This window comes from Oncorhynchus kisutch, linkage group LG23, assembly GCF_002021735.2.
Source record: "Oncorhynchus kisutch isolate 150728-3 linkage group LG23, Okis_V2, whole genome shotgun sequence".
NCBI classification, from domain to species: Eukaryota; Metazoa; Chordata; class Actinopteri; order Salmoniformes; family Salmonidae; genus Oncorhynchus; species Oncorhynchus kisutch.
In genome coordinates, this window is record NC_034196.2 from 37736245 (window position 1) to 37755909 (window position 19665).

At 46.0% G+C, this 19665-nt stretch overlaps 1 protein-coding gene across 2 annotated transcripts in view; it reads right to left on the reverse strand.

The window, feature by feature from the left end:
- Positions 1–1344: 1344 nt before the first annotated feature.
- The window catches only part of slc12a2 (solute carrier family 12 member 2), a 79855-nt gene continuing 61534 nt past the window's right edge, over positions 1345–19665 (reverse strand). For both annotated transcript variants that reach the window (XM_031802487.1, XM_031802486.1), the window contains 6 exons: positions 15302–15418; positions 14297–14408; positions 12817–12903; positions 10788–10923; positions 10429–10496; positions 1345–4634 (listed from right to left, as the gene is read on the reverse strand). In XM_031802487.1, the coding sequence (XP_031658347.1) occupies positions 4499–4634; positions 10429–10496; positions 10788–10923; positions 12817–12903; positions 14297–14408; positions 15302–15418 (656 nt within the window). In that variant the 3' untranslated portion in view covers positions 1345–4498. The remainder of the gene's footprint in view (positions 4635–10428; positions 10497–10787; positions 10924–12816; positions 12904–14296; positions 14409–15301; positions 15419–19665) is intronic.

Here is a 19665-nt window from a genome sequence, read left to right on the forward strand (position 1 = left end):
AAAAATTAACATGAATGGTGCCCTACCACTTGCTGACATTGTGGATTAGGGACCAGATCACAGGTTAAAATCTTGATGCTTTTTCTCAAAAAGTATAGCCCTGGTTACACCTTGCATTAACCTGTGGTTTTGCTTTCTAATTCTTAAATCATTAGCCTACTACACAATCACTCAGGGTGGTTTAAAAAGTATCGCCAGTTATAGGCTGTCAGCTTTGTCTTAAGATCTGGCAGCGGAACTGTTAGCTGTTGCGTGCTAATCGCTCTGTGGCTTGGTCAGAGAAACAATAGCTGTTTAATGAGAGGGATAACACACACAGGCAGCTAGTGACAGAGAGAGGCTTACCAAGATACAGGGAGCTCAATGGCCAGCTTATGCACCATCTTGACAGGCTAGGAAAAGCTACCAGTAATTATCTGTATTAGAGTAGGACAAAGCAATTTTTTGACTAAGTGTGGGGAGGGTTACAACTGTTGTCGGACTGTTTGGCAATGTGTTTACACTACAGCACAGTTCAGGCAGGCTGCACAAGTGGAGCTATCGTGCTTGATAAACTGGTAAATATTCCCATTTTCCTAGAGAAATTGGCAAATTTTCTTGCCTGTAAATGGTTGTTCACAAGTAGCCTATATGAAAGCAAATAAGATTAAGAACGTGTGTGTAATTGATTGCTTGAATGGTGTGTGTATTGTACCTAGTAATAGTTTGGAATGTGGGCTGTATCCAGGCACTCTGCGTTGCAGCCGTGGTATATTGGCCATATACCACACCTCCTCGGGCCTTATTGCTTAAATAATCCACAATGTGTTGGGATTGTAAATGTACAGTATTCAACAAGATGGCTTCAACGTGTGTCTTGTTAACTGAGCACTAGATGGTGGTAGAGATGTACAGCTGATGAAAATCCACTTCTGCTGTTCAATGACAAATTAACTGAGGACGGCATTCAATCAGTTCTAGATAGTGGATTTCCAAATAGCGATTGCATTTGACTTGCACAGCACCATCTCCTGAAAGGAGGGAGTTAGACACTTGGTACAGAAATGTTCAGTCCGGCTGCGTGTACTGGGTTCTTTATCAGACAGGTTTTCAAACTGAACAGGTCTCACCCTGGGACTTCTAGTTTCTAAATCCCAGGTCAACTCCCTCTCTTCCAGGAGATATGCTGCTTCATATATCAAGCACTTCTGCAAGTGCTACCTTGTTTAAAACCAATCAATAATGGATTGAATCTCAGTCAGACCAAATAGCAAATCAATTTGATGCTAGTTATAGGTGGAGAAATAACCTGAACAAACTTAAAATTCCACGAGATGTGAAGAAAAAAACACCCAGGTACTTTAATAACGATTGATTCATTTAATTTATTTATTGCAATAGATGTACAAAGTATTGGTAACCTTAAATGTTAAAATGTTAGAAAAAAAACATCTGTGACAGTTAACAGTACAGTATATCAAACATTACTGTTTCAACCAACTAGGTAGATCACATCTACCCAGATGGAAGAGCAGGAGAAAACATCTTTAAACTGCTTTGTCAACACAACTTTTCGTTCAAAGGCATATAAAAAGATAGAAATGTCCAGACTGAAAAAGAGAAACTGATTTTTTGTTGTTGATCAAAACGCAAAAATTAACATGCAAATTAATTTAAAAACAGAAAGGAAAAAAAAAACTTGGAGAATTCTAAACTAAAATAAATATATATCTTTCTCCATATTAACTTGCCATTAATATTCTACTCCCTTAATTTACCTAGTTAGACTACTTTTATTTACATGTTAGTTTTTCTTCGAGTTACAGTGTGAACTAAGGGTTCTGAGTCATGAGAATTTTTGACCAATGTTTTTCTTCATCCATTGTCATGGCTCACAACAACTCAAGACAGATGGAGGGGGTGAGGAAGAAGAGGGGGGGCTTTGGCTACAAATACAAAGAGGATGAAGAAGTCTCAACATGGCGTGGATACCAGTTGCAGGTGACATGTTTTGGTCTCTTGGATAGAGCACAGTAGTGTCAAGTTTCTGCTAAATAATGACATTGAGAGGATGTTACAGTATTACACTCCTCACACATCAATAAAAAGAAAAAGAAAGAACCCACCTTATTTGGTTGTGACATATCGATACGTTTTTTTTGTATTTTTACGTGACATCAACGACAAAGAGCCCCGCCCGGTTGGATTGATACATCTTTTCTTATTCATATATTTAAATATAAAATGTAGAGTAACCCGTGTTTTTGTTTGTAACATTGTCGCTTTGTAACAATAACTGAGGGTTGAATGCTTTACACACCAGTACACAGAACAGATCTTGGTTAGTAAGATTGTACCATCTGGCTTCTAAAAAGATGAACAATCCCCCACCCATTAGAAATAAGAAGAAAAGAAAAAAGAAGATAATGACATGCTTTGCACATTTGAGAGATATTTTTATACACTAGTGTGTGTGTATATATATATATATATATATATATATATATATATATATATATATATATATATATATATATATATATATATATATATATATATATATACATACACACACACACACACGAGAGAGAGATATATATATATATATATATATTCATTCATAATCACATGGCGTAGTCATGGTCTAGATAAAGAACACAGCATGGGGAGATGCAGTCGTGTGGGTGAAAATAGTACAATGAACCTGAACTGCAAAGCACACTGCATGTGGATTTCCATGTGGGACTGAAATCTAAAAAACCTGTAGCTTGTAGCAAAAACTCAACATGGCAGTAGTTGAAAATAAAAGCAACAGAAAGAGACCATCCCTTCATCAACTCCCACATTAGTGTTAATCAGATTTACATTCAACTGACCCAAGCCTCCTGCCCCCCCCCAAAAAAAACTTTAATTGCATAAAATGATGAGAACTAGGTAAGAGCGGGGCAATGACGTGGTTGGCCTTATGACTACAATTTTTACTCTCCCGGAACAATGGCAAAGTGGGCCGACAATAGGTTTAAGGACCAGCCTAAATAGTCCAAAAATGAACTGAGGGACAGTGGAACCTTTCAAATAAACCAGGCATGGGCTTTTATAACAAGTAATGATTACAGCGCATCTGCATAGAGGCATGTATCAGTTCCCTCTTGAAACATGCTAATCCATAGCTTTTACCTACAATTTCCCCTCTTTTGAACACGGAACTAACTCAAACTCTGAACAAAGACACTCAGCAAAGTCTTAATTTGGTTGTAAGGGCTAAACCGGTTCCTTTGTAGTCACTCCAATGTGGGGGACCTGAGGGGCAGAGTCCTAACTTGAGATATGAATTACCAACTCAAGACTTTGAAGTCTCCTTTAGACATCAATACACAAATTCAGAAAAAAAGTTTGAGTAAAATTGGAGCGTCTCAAATTAGGATTCAGCCCATAGATTCCACTATGAGGACAGACGTCAATGAGGGGAACCTACTCAAATCCAACGGGGACGTGGACTAAGAACTCAGCCGAGGGTTTTGCTGCTTTTGGTTGAAACACTTGTTCGCGTTAGCAGCTTTTGAGAGACAACTGGCATGATGAGGCTAATCCGAAGCTAAACCCACTTCTAGTCATTTCTGACAGCATGGTAGTAAGACCCCTGGGACCTTCCAAGTGTAGACCTGCAGATATCTTTCTGTTAAGAGACCATTCTTGGGCACCAACCAAATCAACTTTCAGAGTTGAAGTTGATTGCGTCTACTATAAAGTAGGTAGAGGGTACTGCACTAAGAACACTGTTTAATTTCCACAGCTTAAAGGACGACAAATACAAATATGGAGTAAAATTAAATCAGAGGTCAGAAAACAATAGGAAACCGTTTAGGGAGGAGAAATAAACACTAGAAAGCTTTTTGTTCCATCAAGTGGAGACTCTTTGCTAACCTCCTACAATCCACTCGCATAAAAACATTCCTCAAAAAATTAAAAATAACATTTAAAACTCAATAACAAAATAACTTCTCCATCTATATTCTTCAATCTGGGTAGAGCCATTCATAATGTAATTCCACCTGGAAGGCACATCCATAAGGCTATAAAAGGAGTAGCAAAGCATTCGGTATGGTTCTCTCCAACACAAGAAAAGGAAAAATTAGAGGGTGATTATTGCTGCTTTGAAAAAAGCAAAAATGATCTAACTTAAAAACGTGACATCGAGAAGAATCTGAATAATAACAATAATGATAATAACGTTGTGTGAATCACATAAACAGATGCTTTCAAGCCAGAGGAAATCAACTTTGAGTAAATTAAAATTGTTCACTTCTTTCGTGTGCTGTGTACAATTTGAAAAGAGTAGTGCGGACCCCCCCCCCCCCCCCCCCCGGAGGCTGGACCTCCAGAGCAACACCATATCCTTTATTATCATCATTATTATCAATGGCTACGGTTTCTACCTTCATTGGAGCGTGTGTGTGTGTCTCTTAGGGCACTGGGATAGGAGGTGTGGGCGGTCCCAGAGGCGGCCTGTGTGTGATTTTTAAGAGTAGAAGGTGAGGACGCTCTGGTGGTTGCCTCGTACCAGGAGGAGGGGAGGCAGGTCCTTGGACAGAGTCTCCAACCAGGACATGTAGAGAGCACTGGATACGGCTCCCTTTCTGGCCAGGGGCATGCTCCTGGAAGAGAGATATTAAGAAGTCATACAGTGTCCTTGGCAAAAGGCAAAATAAAAAGTATAACCTATTGAGAAAAATACCCGGGGGGGGATTTGGGATTGGGTGTATGTCCACGAAAGCATAGTTCAAATTCACCCTAGGACTGATGGACCATCACACTACTGTTATCTCACCGATACGGTCCCACTTCCTGGGCAGGTACATAGAGACATCTTCACATAGGCTGACTGGCAATCATGTGACCAGCTGCACCATCCAATCCCACTTGGATTTTATTGCATTAGTCTGGGTTTCCCTTCAGATCGCACTATCCATTTCAGACCCTCTCAACCTCGTACCCCATCCGTGTATCAGCACAAACTCAATCCCACACGCCTACTTCAATAAAGTACATTATGACCAACAGACAGCATTGACACATCCTATTCCAAACATCCATTAATGAGACACAAAATGGAGTTCCACTGACACTGAGGACAATGGGCTCCTTCATTATAGTGGTATCAGTACAGTATCAGTGGTGTTGTGAATAGGATAGCAGGGACTGAAGCAAAGCCTAGCCAGTTGTGGAGAGAGAATGCAAAGGCAATTAACCCACAGCCCTACTGAAAGAGTGTGTGGGCTGTCGTCTGTGCGCGCGTGCGGACTGTCGTCTGTCTGTGTGTGTGTGTGTGTGTGTGTGTGTGGACTATGGTCTGTGTGTGTGTGTGTGTACTATGGTCTGTGTGTGTGTGTGTGTGTGTGTACTATGGTCTGTGTGTGTGTGGTGTGTGTGTGTGTGTGTGTGTGTGTGTGTGTGTGGACTATGGTCTGTGTGTGTGTGTGTGTGGACTATAGTCTGTGTGGACTATGGTATGTGTGTGTGTGGACTATGGTCTGTGTGTGTGTGTGTGGACTATAGTCTGTGTGGACTATGGTATGTGTGTGTGTGGACTATGGTCTGTGTATCTCTGTGTGTGTGGACTATGGTCTGTGTGTGTGTGTGTGTGGACTATGGTCTGTGTGTGTGGACTGGTCTGTGTGTGTGTGTGGACTATGGTCTGTGTGTGTGTGTGTGTGTGTGTGTGTGTGTGTGGACTATGGTCTGTGTGTGTGTGTGTGTGTGTGTGTGTGTGTGTGTGTGTGGACTATGGTCTGTGTGTGTGTGTGTGGACTATGGTCTGTGTGTGTGGACTATGGTCTGTGTGTGTGTGTGTGTGTGGACTATGGTCTGTGTGTGTGTGTGTGTGTGTGGACTATGGTCTGTGTGTGTGGACTGGTCTGTGTGTGTGTGTGTGTGTGGACTATGGTCTGTGTGTGTGTGTGTGTTGTTGTGTGTGTGTGTGTGTGGACTATGGTCTGTGTGTGTGTGTGTGGACTATGGTCTGTGTGGACTATGGTATGTGTGTGTGTGGACTATGGTCTGTGTGGACTATGGTCTGTGTGGACTATGGTCTGTGTATCTCTGTGTGTGGACTATGGGCTGTGTATCTGCGGTCTGTGTGTGCGTGGACTATGGTCTGTGTATCTGCGTGCGTGGACTATGGTCTGTATCTGCGTGCGTGGACTATGGTCTGTGTATCTGCGTGCGTGGACTATGGTCTGTGTATCTGCGTGCGTGGACTATGGTCTGTGTATCTGCGTGCGTGGACTATGGTCTGTGTATCTGCGTGCGTGGACTATGGTCTGTGTATCTGCGTGCGTGGACTATGGTCTGTGTATCTGCGTGTGTGTGTGGACTATGGTCTGTGTATCTGCGTGTGTGTGTGGACTATGGTCTGTGTATCTGCGTGTGTGTGTGGACTATGGTCTGTGTATCTGCGTGTGTGTGTGGACTATGGTCTGTGTATCTGCATGTGTGTGTGGACTATGGTCTGTGTATCTGCGTGTGTGTGTGGACTATGGTCTGTGTATCTGCGTGTGTGTGTGGACTATGGTCTGTGTATCTGCGTGTGTGTGTGGACTATGGTCTGTGTATCTGCGTGTGTGTGTGGACTATGGTCTGTGTATCTGCGTGTGTGTGTGGACTATGGTCTGTGTATCTGCGTGTGTGTGTGGACTATGGTCTGTGTATCTGCGTGTGTGTGTGGACTATGGTCTGTGTATCTGCGTGTGTGTGTGGACTATGGTCTGTGTATCTGCGTGTGTGTGTGGACTATGGTCTGTGTATCTGCGTGTGTGTGTGGACTATGGTCTGTGTATCTGCGTGTGTGTGTGGACTATGGTCTGTGTATCTGCGTGTGTGTGTGTGGACTATGGTCTGTGTATCTGTGTGGACTATGGTCTGTGTATCTGTGTGTGGACTATGGTCTGTGTATCTGCGTGGACTATGGTCTGTGTATCTGCGTGGACTATGGTCTGTGTATCTGTGTGGACTATGGTCTGTGTGTCTGCGTGCGTGGACTATGGTCTGTGTATCTGCGTGCGTGGACTATGATCTGTGTATCTGCGTGCGTGGACTATGGTCTGTGTATCTGCGTGCGTGGACTATGGTCTGTGTATCTGCGTGCGTGGACTATGGTCTGTGTATCTGCATGCGTGGACTATGGTCTGTGTATCTGCGTGCGTGGACTATGGTCTGTGTATCTGCGTGCGTGGACTATGGTCTGTGTATCTGCGTGCGTGGACTATGGTCTGTGTATCTGCGTGCGTGGACTATGGTCTGTGTATCTGCGTGCGTGGACTATGGTCTGTGTATCTGCGTGCGTGGACTATGGTCTGTGTATCTGCGTGCGTGGACTATGGTCTGTGTATCTGCTTGCGTGGACTATGGTCTGTGTATCTGCGTGCGTGGACTATGGTCTGTGTATCTGCGTGCGTGGACTATGGTCTGTGTATCTGCGTGCGTGGACTATGGTCTGTGTATCTGCGTGCGTGGACTATGGTCTGTGTATCTGCGTGTGTGTGTGGACTATGGTCTGTGTATCTGTGTGGACTATGGTCTGTGTATCTGCGTGTGTGTGTGTGGACTATGGTCTGTGTATCTGTGTGGACTATGGTCTGTGTATCTGCGTGGACTATGGTCTGTGTATCTGTGTGGACTATGGTCTGTGTATCTGCGTGCGTGGACTATGGTCTGTGTATCTGCGTGCGTGGACTATGGTCTGTGTATCTGCGTGCGTGGACTATGGTCTGTGTATCTGCTTGCGTGGACTATGGTCTGTGTATCTGCGTGCGTGGACTATGGTCTGTGTATCTGCGTGCGTGGACTATGGTCTGTGTATCTGCGTGCGTGGACTATGGTCTGTGTATCTGCGTGCGTGGACTATGGTCTGTGTATCTGCGTGCGTGGACTATGGTCTGTGTATCTGCGTGTGTGTGTGGACTATGGTCTGTGTATCTGTGTGGACTATGGTCTGTGTATCTGCGTGTGTGTGTGTGGACTATGGTCTGTGTATCTGTGTGGACTATGGTCTGTGTATCTGTGTGTGGACTATGGTCTGTGTATCTGTGTGGACTATGGTCTGTGTATCTGTGTGGACTATGGTCTGTGTATCTGTGTGGACTATGGTCTGTGTATCTGTGTGGACTATGGTCTGTGTATCTGCGTGTGTGTGTGGACTATGGTCTGTGTATCTGCGTGTGTGGACTATGGTCTGTGTATCTGCGTGGACTATGGTCTGTATCTGCGTGGACTATGGTCTGTATCTGCGTGGACTATGGTCTGTATCTTGCGTGGACTATGGTCTGTATCTGCGTGGACTATGGTCTGTGTATCTGCGTGGACTATGGTCTGTGTATCTGCGTGGACTATGGTCTGTGTATCTGCGTGGACTATGGTCTGTGTATCTGCGTGGACTATGGTCTGTGTATCTGCGTGGACTATGGTCTGTGTATCTGCGTGGACTATGGTCTGTGTATCTGCGTGGACTATGGTCTGTGTATCTGCGTGGACTATGGTCTGTGTATCTGCGTGGACTATGGTCTGTGTATCTGCGTGGACTGTGGACTATGGTCTGTGCATCTGCGTGGACTATGGTCTGTGCATCTGCGTGGACTATGGTCTGTGTATCTGCGTGGACTATGGTCTGTGTATCTGCGTGGACTATGGTCTGTGTATCTGCGTGGACTATGGTCTGTGTATCTGCATGTGTGTGGACTATGGTCTGTGTATCTGTGTGGACTATGGTCTGTGTGGACTATGGTCTGTGTATCTGTGTGGACTATGGTCTGTGTATCTGCGTGGACTATGGTCTGTGTATCTGCGTGGACTATGGTCTGTGTATCTGCGTGGACTATGGTCTGTGTGGACTATGGTCTGTGTATCTGTGTGGACTATGGTCTGTGTATCTGCGTGGACTATGGTCTGTGTATCTGCGTGGACTATGGTCTGTGTATCTGCGTGGACTATGGTCTGTGTATCTGCGTGGACTATGGTCTGTGTATCTGCGTGGACTATGGTCTGTGTATCTGCGTGTGTGTGGACAATGGTCTGTGTATCTGTGTGGACTATGGTCTGTGTGGACTATGGTCTGTGTATCTGTGTGGACTATGGTCTGTGTATCTGCGTGGACTATGGTCTGTGTATCTGCGTGTGTGGACTATGGTCTGTGTATCTGCGTGTGTGTGGACTATGGTCTGTGTATCTGCGTGTGTGTGGACTATGGTCTGTGTATCTGCGTGTGTGTGGACTATGGTCTGTGTATCTGCGTGGACTATGGTCTGTGTATCTGCGTGTGTGTGTGGACTATGGTCTGTGTATCTGCGTGTCTGTGTGGACTATGGTCTGTGTATCTGCGTGTCTGTGTGGACTATGGTCTGTGTATCTGCGTGTCTGTGTGGACTGGTCTGTGTGGACTATGGTCTGTGTATCTGTGTGGACTATGGTCTGTGTATCTGTGTGTGTGTGGACTATGGTCTGTGTATCTGCATGTGTGGACTATGGTCTGTGTATCTGTATGGACTATGGTCTGTGTATCTGTATGGACTATGGTCTGTGTATCTGTATGGACTATGGTCTGTGTATCTGTATGGACTATGGTCTGTGTATCTGTGTGGACTATGGTCTGTATCTGTGTGGACTATGGTCTGTGTATCTGTGTGGACTATGGTCTGTGTGGACTATGGTCTGTGTGGACTATGGTCTGTGTGGACTATGGTCTGTGTGGACTATGGTCTGTGTATCTGTGTGGACTATGGTCTGTGTATCTGTGTGGACTATAGTCTGTGTATCTGCGTGTGTGTGGACTATGGTCTGTATCTGCGTGTGTGTGGACTATGGTCTGTATCTGTGTGTGTGTGGACTATGGTCTGTGTATCTGTGTGGACTATGGTCTGTGTGGACTATGGTCTGTGTGGACTATGGTCTGTGTATGTGTGGACTATGGTCTGTGTATCTGTGTGGACTATGGTCTGTGTGGACTATGGTCTGTGTATCTGTGTGGACTATGGTCCGTGTCCATAGGAGAGGGAAGGATTAGTAAGGAAGCAGTGGGAGAATGAAATGAGGATGAGAGGAAAATGGAGGGTAAATATAGCAGAGAGAGAAGAGGATGAAGAGTGGATTGAGAAAGAAAGGTGTGTGAGCAACAGAGAGCAAAGGTGAAAGTTAAGTGGCAGAGAAGTGGGAAAAATGGAGGTAAGGAGAGGCCAGCTGAGAGAAGGTGAGACCTGGGGGTGGGTGACAGAAGGAGAATGATTATGGGAGGGCTGCTGGCGTCTCAGTTTACAGGACAGCCAGCTGATCCACTTAGCGCCCATTATTGACAGACACGAGGCCTCCTCCACATCTTCACACTGCCGGTGGTTGCCAGAGGTCAAAGCCATAATGCCCGCACACAGGCAAGTTGCAACACACATTAATAAATGCGCTTACATGACAATGAGGTTGGCTGTGCTCGAGTGCTCCTTCAGCAATTCGTTCAGTCTGATCTGACGATTAGTCTGAGAACAATCAAAACAAAAATACAGGTTAAGTTGCATACACAGGCATTGGGTTACGAGATTACCATCTAAGACTGCAGCCACACTTGGCTGTAAGACAGGCAGATACCAGAGCACATTCCTTCCCATATAGCTCGTAAAATACATTAGGCACAATACAAAACTCATCATCGGCTTGGTTCCATTTAGTCTCCTAGCATCCTATAGTTAGCACCTACCACTCCATGTTCACAGATCTGAAAGGGCTGGATAGGAATAAGTGATATGGTGATGGCTAGTGGTTAGACTCACCTTGGCCCTGTAGAGCTCCAGCTCGTTGTCTGTGATCCTCCAGGGCTCGCTGGCCTTCAGTGCCTCTGCTGTATCCTGCTCCATGTCGTCCTCCTTCAGCCGGTACGGCTCAATCATCTCCTCAAAGGCAGTCACACTTAAATACCACAGGGGATCAAAGGTTAAACCACAACACACACAGTCAACAGTTTGGACACACCTACTCATTCAAGAATGTCTCTTTATTTGTACTAGTTTCTCCATTGTAGAATAATATTGAAGACATCAAAACTATGAAATAATACATGGAATCAAAAAAGTGTTAAATCAATTTTATATTTGAGATTCTTTAAAGTAGCCGCCCCTTGCCTTGATGAAAGCTTTGCGCACTGTCATTCTCTCAACCAGCTTCACCTGGAATGCTTTTCTAACAGTCTTGGAGGAGTTCCCACATATGCTGAGCACTTGTTGGCTGCTTTTACTTCATTCTGCAGTCCAAATCATCCCAAACCATCTCAATTGGGTTGAGGTCAGGTGATTGTGGAGGCTATCATTTTCATTCTTGGTCAAATAGCCCTTACACAGCCTGGAGGTGCGTTGGGCCATTGTCCTGTTGAAAAATACATGATAGTCCAGATGGGATGGCGTATCACTGCAGAATGCTGTGGTAGACATGCTGGTTAAGTGTACCTTGAATTCTGAATAAATCACAGCAAAAGCACCCCCACACCATCAGACCTCCTCCTCCATGCTTCATAGTTGGAACTACACATGCGAATATCATACGTTCAGTTACTCTGCGTCTCACAAAGACACAGCGGTTGGAACCCAAAATCTCAAATTTGGACTCATCAGACCAAAAGGATAGATTTCCACCGATCCAAGCAAGTCTTCTTATTGGTGTTTTTTTTGCCAGCAACTCAACCATGAAGGCCTGATTCACACACTCTCCTCTGAACAGATGTTGAGATGTGTCTGTTACTTGAACTCTGTGAAACATTTCTTTGGGCTGTCATTTCTGAGGCTGGTAACTTTAATGAACTCATCCTCTGCAGCAGAGGTAACTCAATCTTTTCCTGTGGCAGTCCTCATGAGAGCCAGTTTCATCATAGTGCTTGATGGTTTTTGTGACTGCACATGTTCTGGATTGACTGACCTTCATGTCTTAAAGTAATGATGGACTGTTTTTTCTCTTTGCCTATTTGAGCTGTTCTTGCCATAATATGGATTTGGTCTTTTACCAAATAGGGCTTTCTTCTGTATACCACCCTTACCTTAGGCTCAAACGCATTAAGAAGGAAAGAAATTCCACAAATGAACTTTTAACAAGGCACACCTGTTAACTGAAATGCATTCCAAAGTTGTCATCAAGGCAAAGGGTGGCTACTTTGAAGAATATAAAATATATTTTGATTTGTTTAACATTTTTTTGGTTACTACATGATACCATGTGTGTTATTTCATAGTTTTGACGTCTTCACTATTATTCTACAATGTAGAAAATAGAAAAAATAAAGAAAAACCCTTGAATGAGTAGGTGTGTTCAAACCTTTTGACTGGTACTGTACACACAGCGCAGTAATACGTTTCATTCAAAATATGTTTCAATTCAAATTACCGCTACTGTATATTACTATGCACAATAATCTGTTTTCAACTTGTTCAATTCAAATTACCGCTACTGTATATTACTATGCACAATAATCTGTTTTCAACTTGTGGAAAACATTGCAGCTTGCAGTTTACATTTGCAATACGCCACTTGAGTGTCCAAAAGGGAATTATCCTATTATTCATATTTGTGAATGTCAATAAAAGGTGTCCTGTATTTAAGTGCTTGTAGACTTGTTGACTCCCAGCTCAAAGAAGACATTCTGCTTAGTTACGTCACCTTCTTTTTACATACATTTTGCAATGACATTTCAAATAAGAACTAATGTGTCAAATTAAAATAGATATTTTAAAAAAGAAGCGGTCGCCAACCCCCACCCACCCGACAATCTGAGATCTGTCAAAAGGGAGATTCAATCATAAGAGAAAAACAACATACTTCTCTTTTTTGGGCTTGGTGTTGATGTCTCCCAGTACATTGATGTCGGAGAAGTCTATCCTGAACTTGCTGAGAAGTGTGGCCATCCTGAGGAGGAACAAATGCCTGATCAAACAGTGAAAAGCCACTTACATCCAGAAGCTTTAGAGAGACTGCAAACACAAGCCACTGAGGGCACGAAGAAGCCATTTGGAAGAATCACAGCAAACAGGTGCAAGCTGTAGTTTATATTTTGTAGGGGGAAAAGCCGCTGTGGCTGTTGAGAGGCTCTCTCTTTATGACAGTCATTTCCCTAGGCTTTTTTCTTCAAAAGATAGGGATAACGTCTCCTCAAAACATCTTCATCGTTTGCACACGGCGACTACAAACATGGAATGTCTGCGTGTGAACTGCAACTTTTCTTTTTTTGTCAAAGGACTTTCATATCAAAGGATACTGGAATCCTCAATGACATGGAGAGTTTGGATGGGATATTATTGCAATAAAGAGGTCCAAGTATTGAACAAATGATGTTCAAGAAAGATGGCTAGCCAGTAGTGAAACTATGTTCAAATCAGCGAGGAAATGCCTGGTCCTGGTTTTATCAAATGCCTGGTCCTGGTTTTATCAAATGCCTGGTCCTGGTTTTATCAAATGCCTGGTCCTGGTTTTATCAAATGCCTGGTCCTGGTTTTATCAAATGCCTGGTCCTGGTTTTATCAAATGCCTGGTCCTGGTTTTATCAAATGTCTGGTCCTGGTTTTATCAAATGCCTGGTCCTGGTTTTATCAAATGCCTGGTCCTGGTTTTATCAAATGCCTGGTCTTCAAGTAATAAACACACTAAATAAATGAGTTGTGGCAAATGCACATGCTAAGATAAAAGGCTTGGGTTGCCAACAAAAGGGAGGCAGCTGTGTGGGGACAATAACAGTGAGGGACAGGACATTTTGGACAATAATACTACTGCCATGTGGGTTTGTAATACGCAGAACACAGACAGAGAGACAAGGAGAAAGAGACAGAGACCCTAACCTGCTTATGTGAAGCGAATGCCACAGATGACAATAAAGAGTTTATATAAAAACACATGCAGATTGAATGTAATGACGCAACAACGTGTGTTTAATCCCATAGGGCTGTGCCCATGCCAGGCAGTGTTTTTGGAAGGCGATCCCTGGCACCATTAACACACTGATATAATTCAGCAGTTTTAGTTTCAGCAGACTTAAATCTAGGCCATAAAAGAAAAATGAATAATTAAATTTCTCCCATTATGTATGTAACATTGTGTGTTAAACATTATTTTTAAAAAAACTTTATTTAACTGGTTTTCCTCAGAATTTAAAAGGTTCTTTGTGTTTTCTTGTCATTGTATTTCCGCATTAGCCTATGTCAGCAATCTAGCCATGAAGATAAATGCAGCATTCAGTTATTTCAAGTACTTTCAACACATTGGCATAGGTAGAATAGATCTACAGCAACTAGGACTTTCAACTCACGCTCTGCGGTCGTGGTCAATCCTGTTGATCTTGCCTCCGATGAAGACGCGGATCTTGCAGTCATTCCACTTCTTCTTGTTGGTGAGCAGATAGGGGATGAGCAGGGTAAGGCCTGGCAGAGTCACGAGAAAGAGTCACTCACCATCTCTTTGTGGGGCCATGCTGTGGTTTGTTCTTGCTGATGTGCAGAGTTGGGATATCTCTAGAGTCTAAGGTCTAGGTTTCTAGTGTTCTCAAAGCTGCAATGCCAATTTCTGTCCCCATTTCTCAGCCACAGATTGTTGACAACATGTAAACTATATTTAGTCTCCAATGTTTATTTGAAAACATATACATTTGTACAGAGAGCATTTGTTGTCTCTAAAATAGATTGTTACTGTTGTTGGTTAGTCGCAATGTTTTGCCATAATAGCATTGACATGAAATCAGTCAAAACAAGACCTGGTTTAAAGAACAAGATGAAACGAGCCACCTATGATTCCCTACATGGCAGCTTCTTGTCATTGTTGCTATCTGGCCATCCAGAATCATAACACAACATGCACATTGTTTGTGACGTTGTCAGCTAACCCATCTATAGTGTTTCCCTGCGTCCCAATGATCTACTCTTTCTCCTGAAGTGCGCATTCTTCCCAACACATCCATTGGGTTAGTGTGAGCATGGGCTAGAGCAGTGTTTCTCAATCCAGGTCCCGAGGACCCAAAGGGGGGCACATTTTAGTTATTGCCTTAGCATTAACACACCTGATTCAAATCATCAAACATGATGAGTTGATCATTTGAATCAGCTGTGTAGTGCTAGGTCAAAATGAACCAGGATTGAGAAACACTTGGTTAGACTGTCTCCACCATACTTCTATACAAATCATTATCTTTTAAAACGGAGGACAGGGAGTGTTTGTCAACTTAAAACTGGGGTATCAAAGCTGCTCTGTAACAGAAACACTAGGCAGTAAGTAATCATATAGCACCCCCTTGTGTTCTGGAGGACCAGACTTAACTCACCGCCGTCGTCAAAGAGCCACCACACGTCCACGGTGCCTTTGCCTTGTTTCCTCTTGAACAGCTGACTGGCGTCCAGGAGCCTCTGTTCGGCCACGTTCAACGTCTGGGGGCTTTTCTCTGTGGGGCCCAAAAACTGCTATGTCAGACACTAAGATCAAGACAGGACAGGAAGCTGCTCACTTAGGGAGATGACTTCAGTAAGAATTCCTCTCTGTGTGTGACTCAGACTGGGCCCGCAATCATAAAGTCTCTAGGATCAGTTGTCTTTCAGATCATAATGAACCAGATTATACAGACAAGAGGGAGTTTATATATATTTTTTGCCCTGGTCCCAGATATGTTGTTTGTGTGATCTTGCCAACTCCTAAGGTCATTAGCAAGACCTGGGATCAGGATATGTGTGATAGAAATCAAAGGAAGTGGGATCTTATGTGTATTTTATCTAACAGTCACAGTATAATGGAAACCTTCTCTGAAGTGGGCTCAGTGGAATGTAAACGGTGTGCAGTCAGTGAGTGTCTATTGTAACATTCCTTCCTCTGCCTCGGTCTGTGTCTGTCTGTCTGTCACTTGGATAAGTAGACCGTAGTTATAAAACAGCTGTACCTGAAAAGCACATGACAAATACACACAGAGAATAGAGCGAAGGGTAGAGAGAGAGAGAGAGAGAATAGAGCGAGAGAATAGAGCGAGAGAATAGAGGGGTAGAGAGAGAGAATAGAGGGGTAGAGAGAGAGAATAGAGGGGTAGAGAGAGAGAATAGAGGGGTAGAGAGAGAGAATAGAGGGGTAGAGAGAGAGAATAGGGGTAGAGAGAGAGAATAGGGGTAGAGAGAGAGAATAGAGGTAGAGAGAGAGAATAGAGGTAGAGAGAGAGAATAGAGGTAGAGAGAGAGAATAGAGGTAGAGAGAGAGAATAGAGGTAGAGAGAGAGAATAGAGAGGTAGAGAGAGAATAGAGGTAGAGAGAGAGAATAGAGAGGTAGAAAGAGGTAGAAAAAGGGGGAGAGGAGGAGAGATAAGCAGACAAACCCCAACAGAAACAGACATGCCTGCCAGAAAGGAAGGGAGAGAGACAGTGACAAAGTACTGAAGACAGTGTCATCTCCGCAGAAAGAGAAGAAACAGGCACTAAAGACCGACAGGAAGTCCAGCAAAGAAAGGATTTAGAGAAAATACAACGTCAGAGCAGACACACACGACGGCACTTCAGGGACTGCGCTAGAGCTACAGGAAGCCGGAGTGAGTTAGGAGTGGAAAGACAGGAGAAAATAAACATACAGGTTATTCCCAGAGCAGCCGGCCCTAACCCAGAGTCAGGGCAGCCGGCCCTAACCCAGAGCCAGGGCAGCCGGCCCTAACCCAGAGCAGCCGGCCCTAACCCAGAGCCAGGGCAGCCGGCCCTAACCCAGAGCCAGGGCAGCCGGCCCTAACCCAGAGCAGCAGCTAGCCCAGAGCCAGGGCAGCTGGCCAGGCAGGAAAGACTAACCCTAGATGACAGAGGAAGACGGCAACAAAGGGTGACAGAGTTTGCGCATGAGTGTGAGAGCAATAGAAACAGAAAAGAAAAGAAAACCAAACTCAACCAGGTTCCACGGTTCGAAAGCACATGACTGAGAGTAAGAGAAAGAGAATTACAATAAGGCAACATGACAGGAAGACAATGTGTGAGGGAAGGGAAAGAGGGATACAGTCAGTTGTACAACTGAAGTGTGTCTTCCACATTTAACCCAACCCCTCTGAATCAGAGTGTGGGTACGTGTGATGCAGGTACGTGCGAGTGAGCAGGTGTGAGTGGGTGCGTGGGTACGTGTGTGTGCGGTGAGCTCGAGTGAGTAGGTGTGGGTGGTGTGAGTGTGGTGGGTATGTGTGCGGGTGGTGGGTGTGTGTGCGTGTGCTGGGTACGTGTGCGAGTGTGTGGGTGGTGTGCGTGGGTATGTGTGTGGGTGGTGGGTGTGTGTGCGTGTGCGGGTGGTGGGTACGTGTGCGAGTGTGTGGGTGGTGTGCGTGGGTATGTGTGTGGGTGGTGGGAATATGCGTGTGTGTGGTGGGTATGCGTGTGTGTGTGTGGTGGGTATGCGTGTGTGTGTGTGGTGGGTATGCGTGTGTGTGTGTGTGGTGGGTATGCGTGTGTGTGTGTGTGGTGGGTATGCGTGTGTGTGGGTGGTGGGTATGCGTGTGTGTGGGTGGTGGGTATGCGTGTGTGTGTGGGTGGTGGGTGTGTGTGTGGGTGGTAGGTATGCGTGTGTGCGGGTGTGTGTGCGGGTGGTGGGTATTCGTGTGCGGGTGTGTGTGCGGGTGGCAGGTATGTGTGCGGGTGGTGTGTGTGTGCGGGTGGTGGGTATGTGTGCGGGTGGTGGGTGCGTGTGTGTGTGTGTGTGTGTGTATGTGGGTGGTGGGAATATGTGTGTGTGGGTGGGTGGTGGGTATGTGTGTGGGTGGGTGGGTATGTTTGTGGTGGGTGTGTGTGTGGTGGGTGTGTGTGTGTGGTGGGTGTGTGGTGGGTGTGTGGGTGGTGGATATGTGTGTGTGGGTGGTGGGTGTGTGTGTGGGCATGTGTGTGTGTGGGTGGTGGGTATGTGTGTGTGGGTATGTGTGTGCGGGTGGTGGGTATGTGTGTGTGGGTATGTGTGTGCGGGTGGTGGGTGGGTATGTGTGTGTGTGTGTGGTGGGTGTGTGTGTGTGGGTATGTGTGTGCGGGTGGTGGGTATGTGTGTGCGGGTGGTGGGTATGTGTGCGCGGGTGCGGGTGGTGGGTACGTGTGTGCGGGTGGTGGGTACGTGTGTGCGGGTATGTGTGCGGGTATGTGTGCGGGTGGTGGGTATGTGTGTGTGTGTGTGTGGGTGGTGGGAATATATGTGTGTGGGTGGTGGGTATGCGTGTGTGTGTGGTGGGTATGCGTGTGTGTGGGTGGTGGGTATGCGTGTGTGTGGGTGGTGGGTATGCGTGTGTGTGGGTGGTGGGTATGCGTGTGTGTGGGTGGTGGGTATGCGTGTGCGGGTGTGTGTGCGGGTGGCGTGTGTGTGCGGGTGGAGTGTGTGTGCGGGTGGTGGGTATTTGTGCAGGTGGTGGGTGCGCGTGTGTGTGTGTGTGTATGTGGGTGGTGGGAATATGTGTGTGTGTGGTGGGAATATGTGTGTGTGGGTGGGTGGTGGGTATGTGTGTGGGTGTGTGTGGTGTGTGTGTGTGTGGGTGGGCGGTGGGTGGGTGGGTATGTGTGTGTGTGGGTGGTGGGTATGTGTGGGTGGGTATGTGTGTGTGTGTGTGGTGGGAATATGTGTGTGTGTGTGTGTGGGTGGGTATGTGTGTGTGGATGGTGGGTGTGTGGGTGGGCATGTGTGTGTGGGTGGTGGGTATGTGTGTGTGGGTATGTGTGTGCGGGTGGTGGGTATGTGTGGGTATGTGTGTGGGTGTGTGTGGTGTGTGTGTGTGTGTGGGTGGGCGGTGGGTGGGTATGTGTGTGTGTGTGTGGGTGGTGGGTACGTGTGCGCGGGTGGTGGGTACGTGTGTGCGGGTATGTGTGCGGGTGGTGGGTATGTGTGTGTGTGTGTGGGTGGTGGGAATATATGTGTGTGTGTGTGGTGGGTATGCGTGTGTGTGGGTGGTGGGTGGGTATGTGTGCGGGTGGTGGGTATGTGTGTGTGTGTGTGGGTGGTGGGAATATATGTGTGTGGGTGGTGGGTATGCGTGTGTGTGGGTGGTGGGTATGCGTGTGTGTGGGTGGTGGGTATGCGTGTGTGTGGGTGGTGGGTATGCGTGTGTGTGGGTGGTGGGTATGCGTGTGCGGGTGTGTGTGCGGGTGGCAGGTATGTGTGCGGGTGGTGTGTGTGTGCGGGTGGTGGGTATGTGTGCAGGTGGTGGGTGCGCGTGTGTGTGTGTGTATGTGGGTGGTGGGAATATGTGTGTGTGTGGTGGGAATATGTGTGTGTGGGTGGGTATGTGTGTGTGTGTGTGTGGGTGTGTGTGGTGTGTGTGTATGTGTGTGTGTGTGTGGGTGGTGGGTGTGTGTGGTGGGAATATGTGTGTGTGTGTGTGGGTGGGTATGTGTGTGCGGGTGGTGGGTATGTGTGCGGGTGGTGGGTATGTGTGCGGGTGGTGGGTATGTGTGCGGGTGGTGGGTATGTGTGCGGGTGGTGGGTATGTGTGCGGGTGGTGGGTATGTGTGCGGGTGGTGGGTATGTGTGCGGGTGGTGGGTATGTGTGCGGGTGGTGGGTATGTGTGCGGGTGGTGGGTATGTGTGCGGGTGGTGGGTATGTGTGCGTGTGTGTGTGGGTGGTGGGTACGTGTGTGCGGGTATGTGTGCGGGTGGTGGGTACGTGTGTGCGGGTATGTGTGCGGGTGGTGGGTATGTGTGTGTGTGTGTGG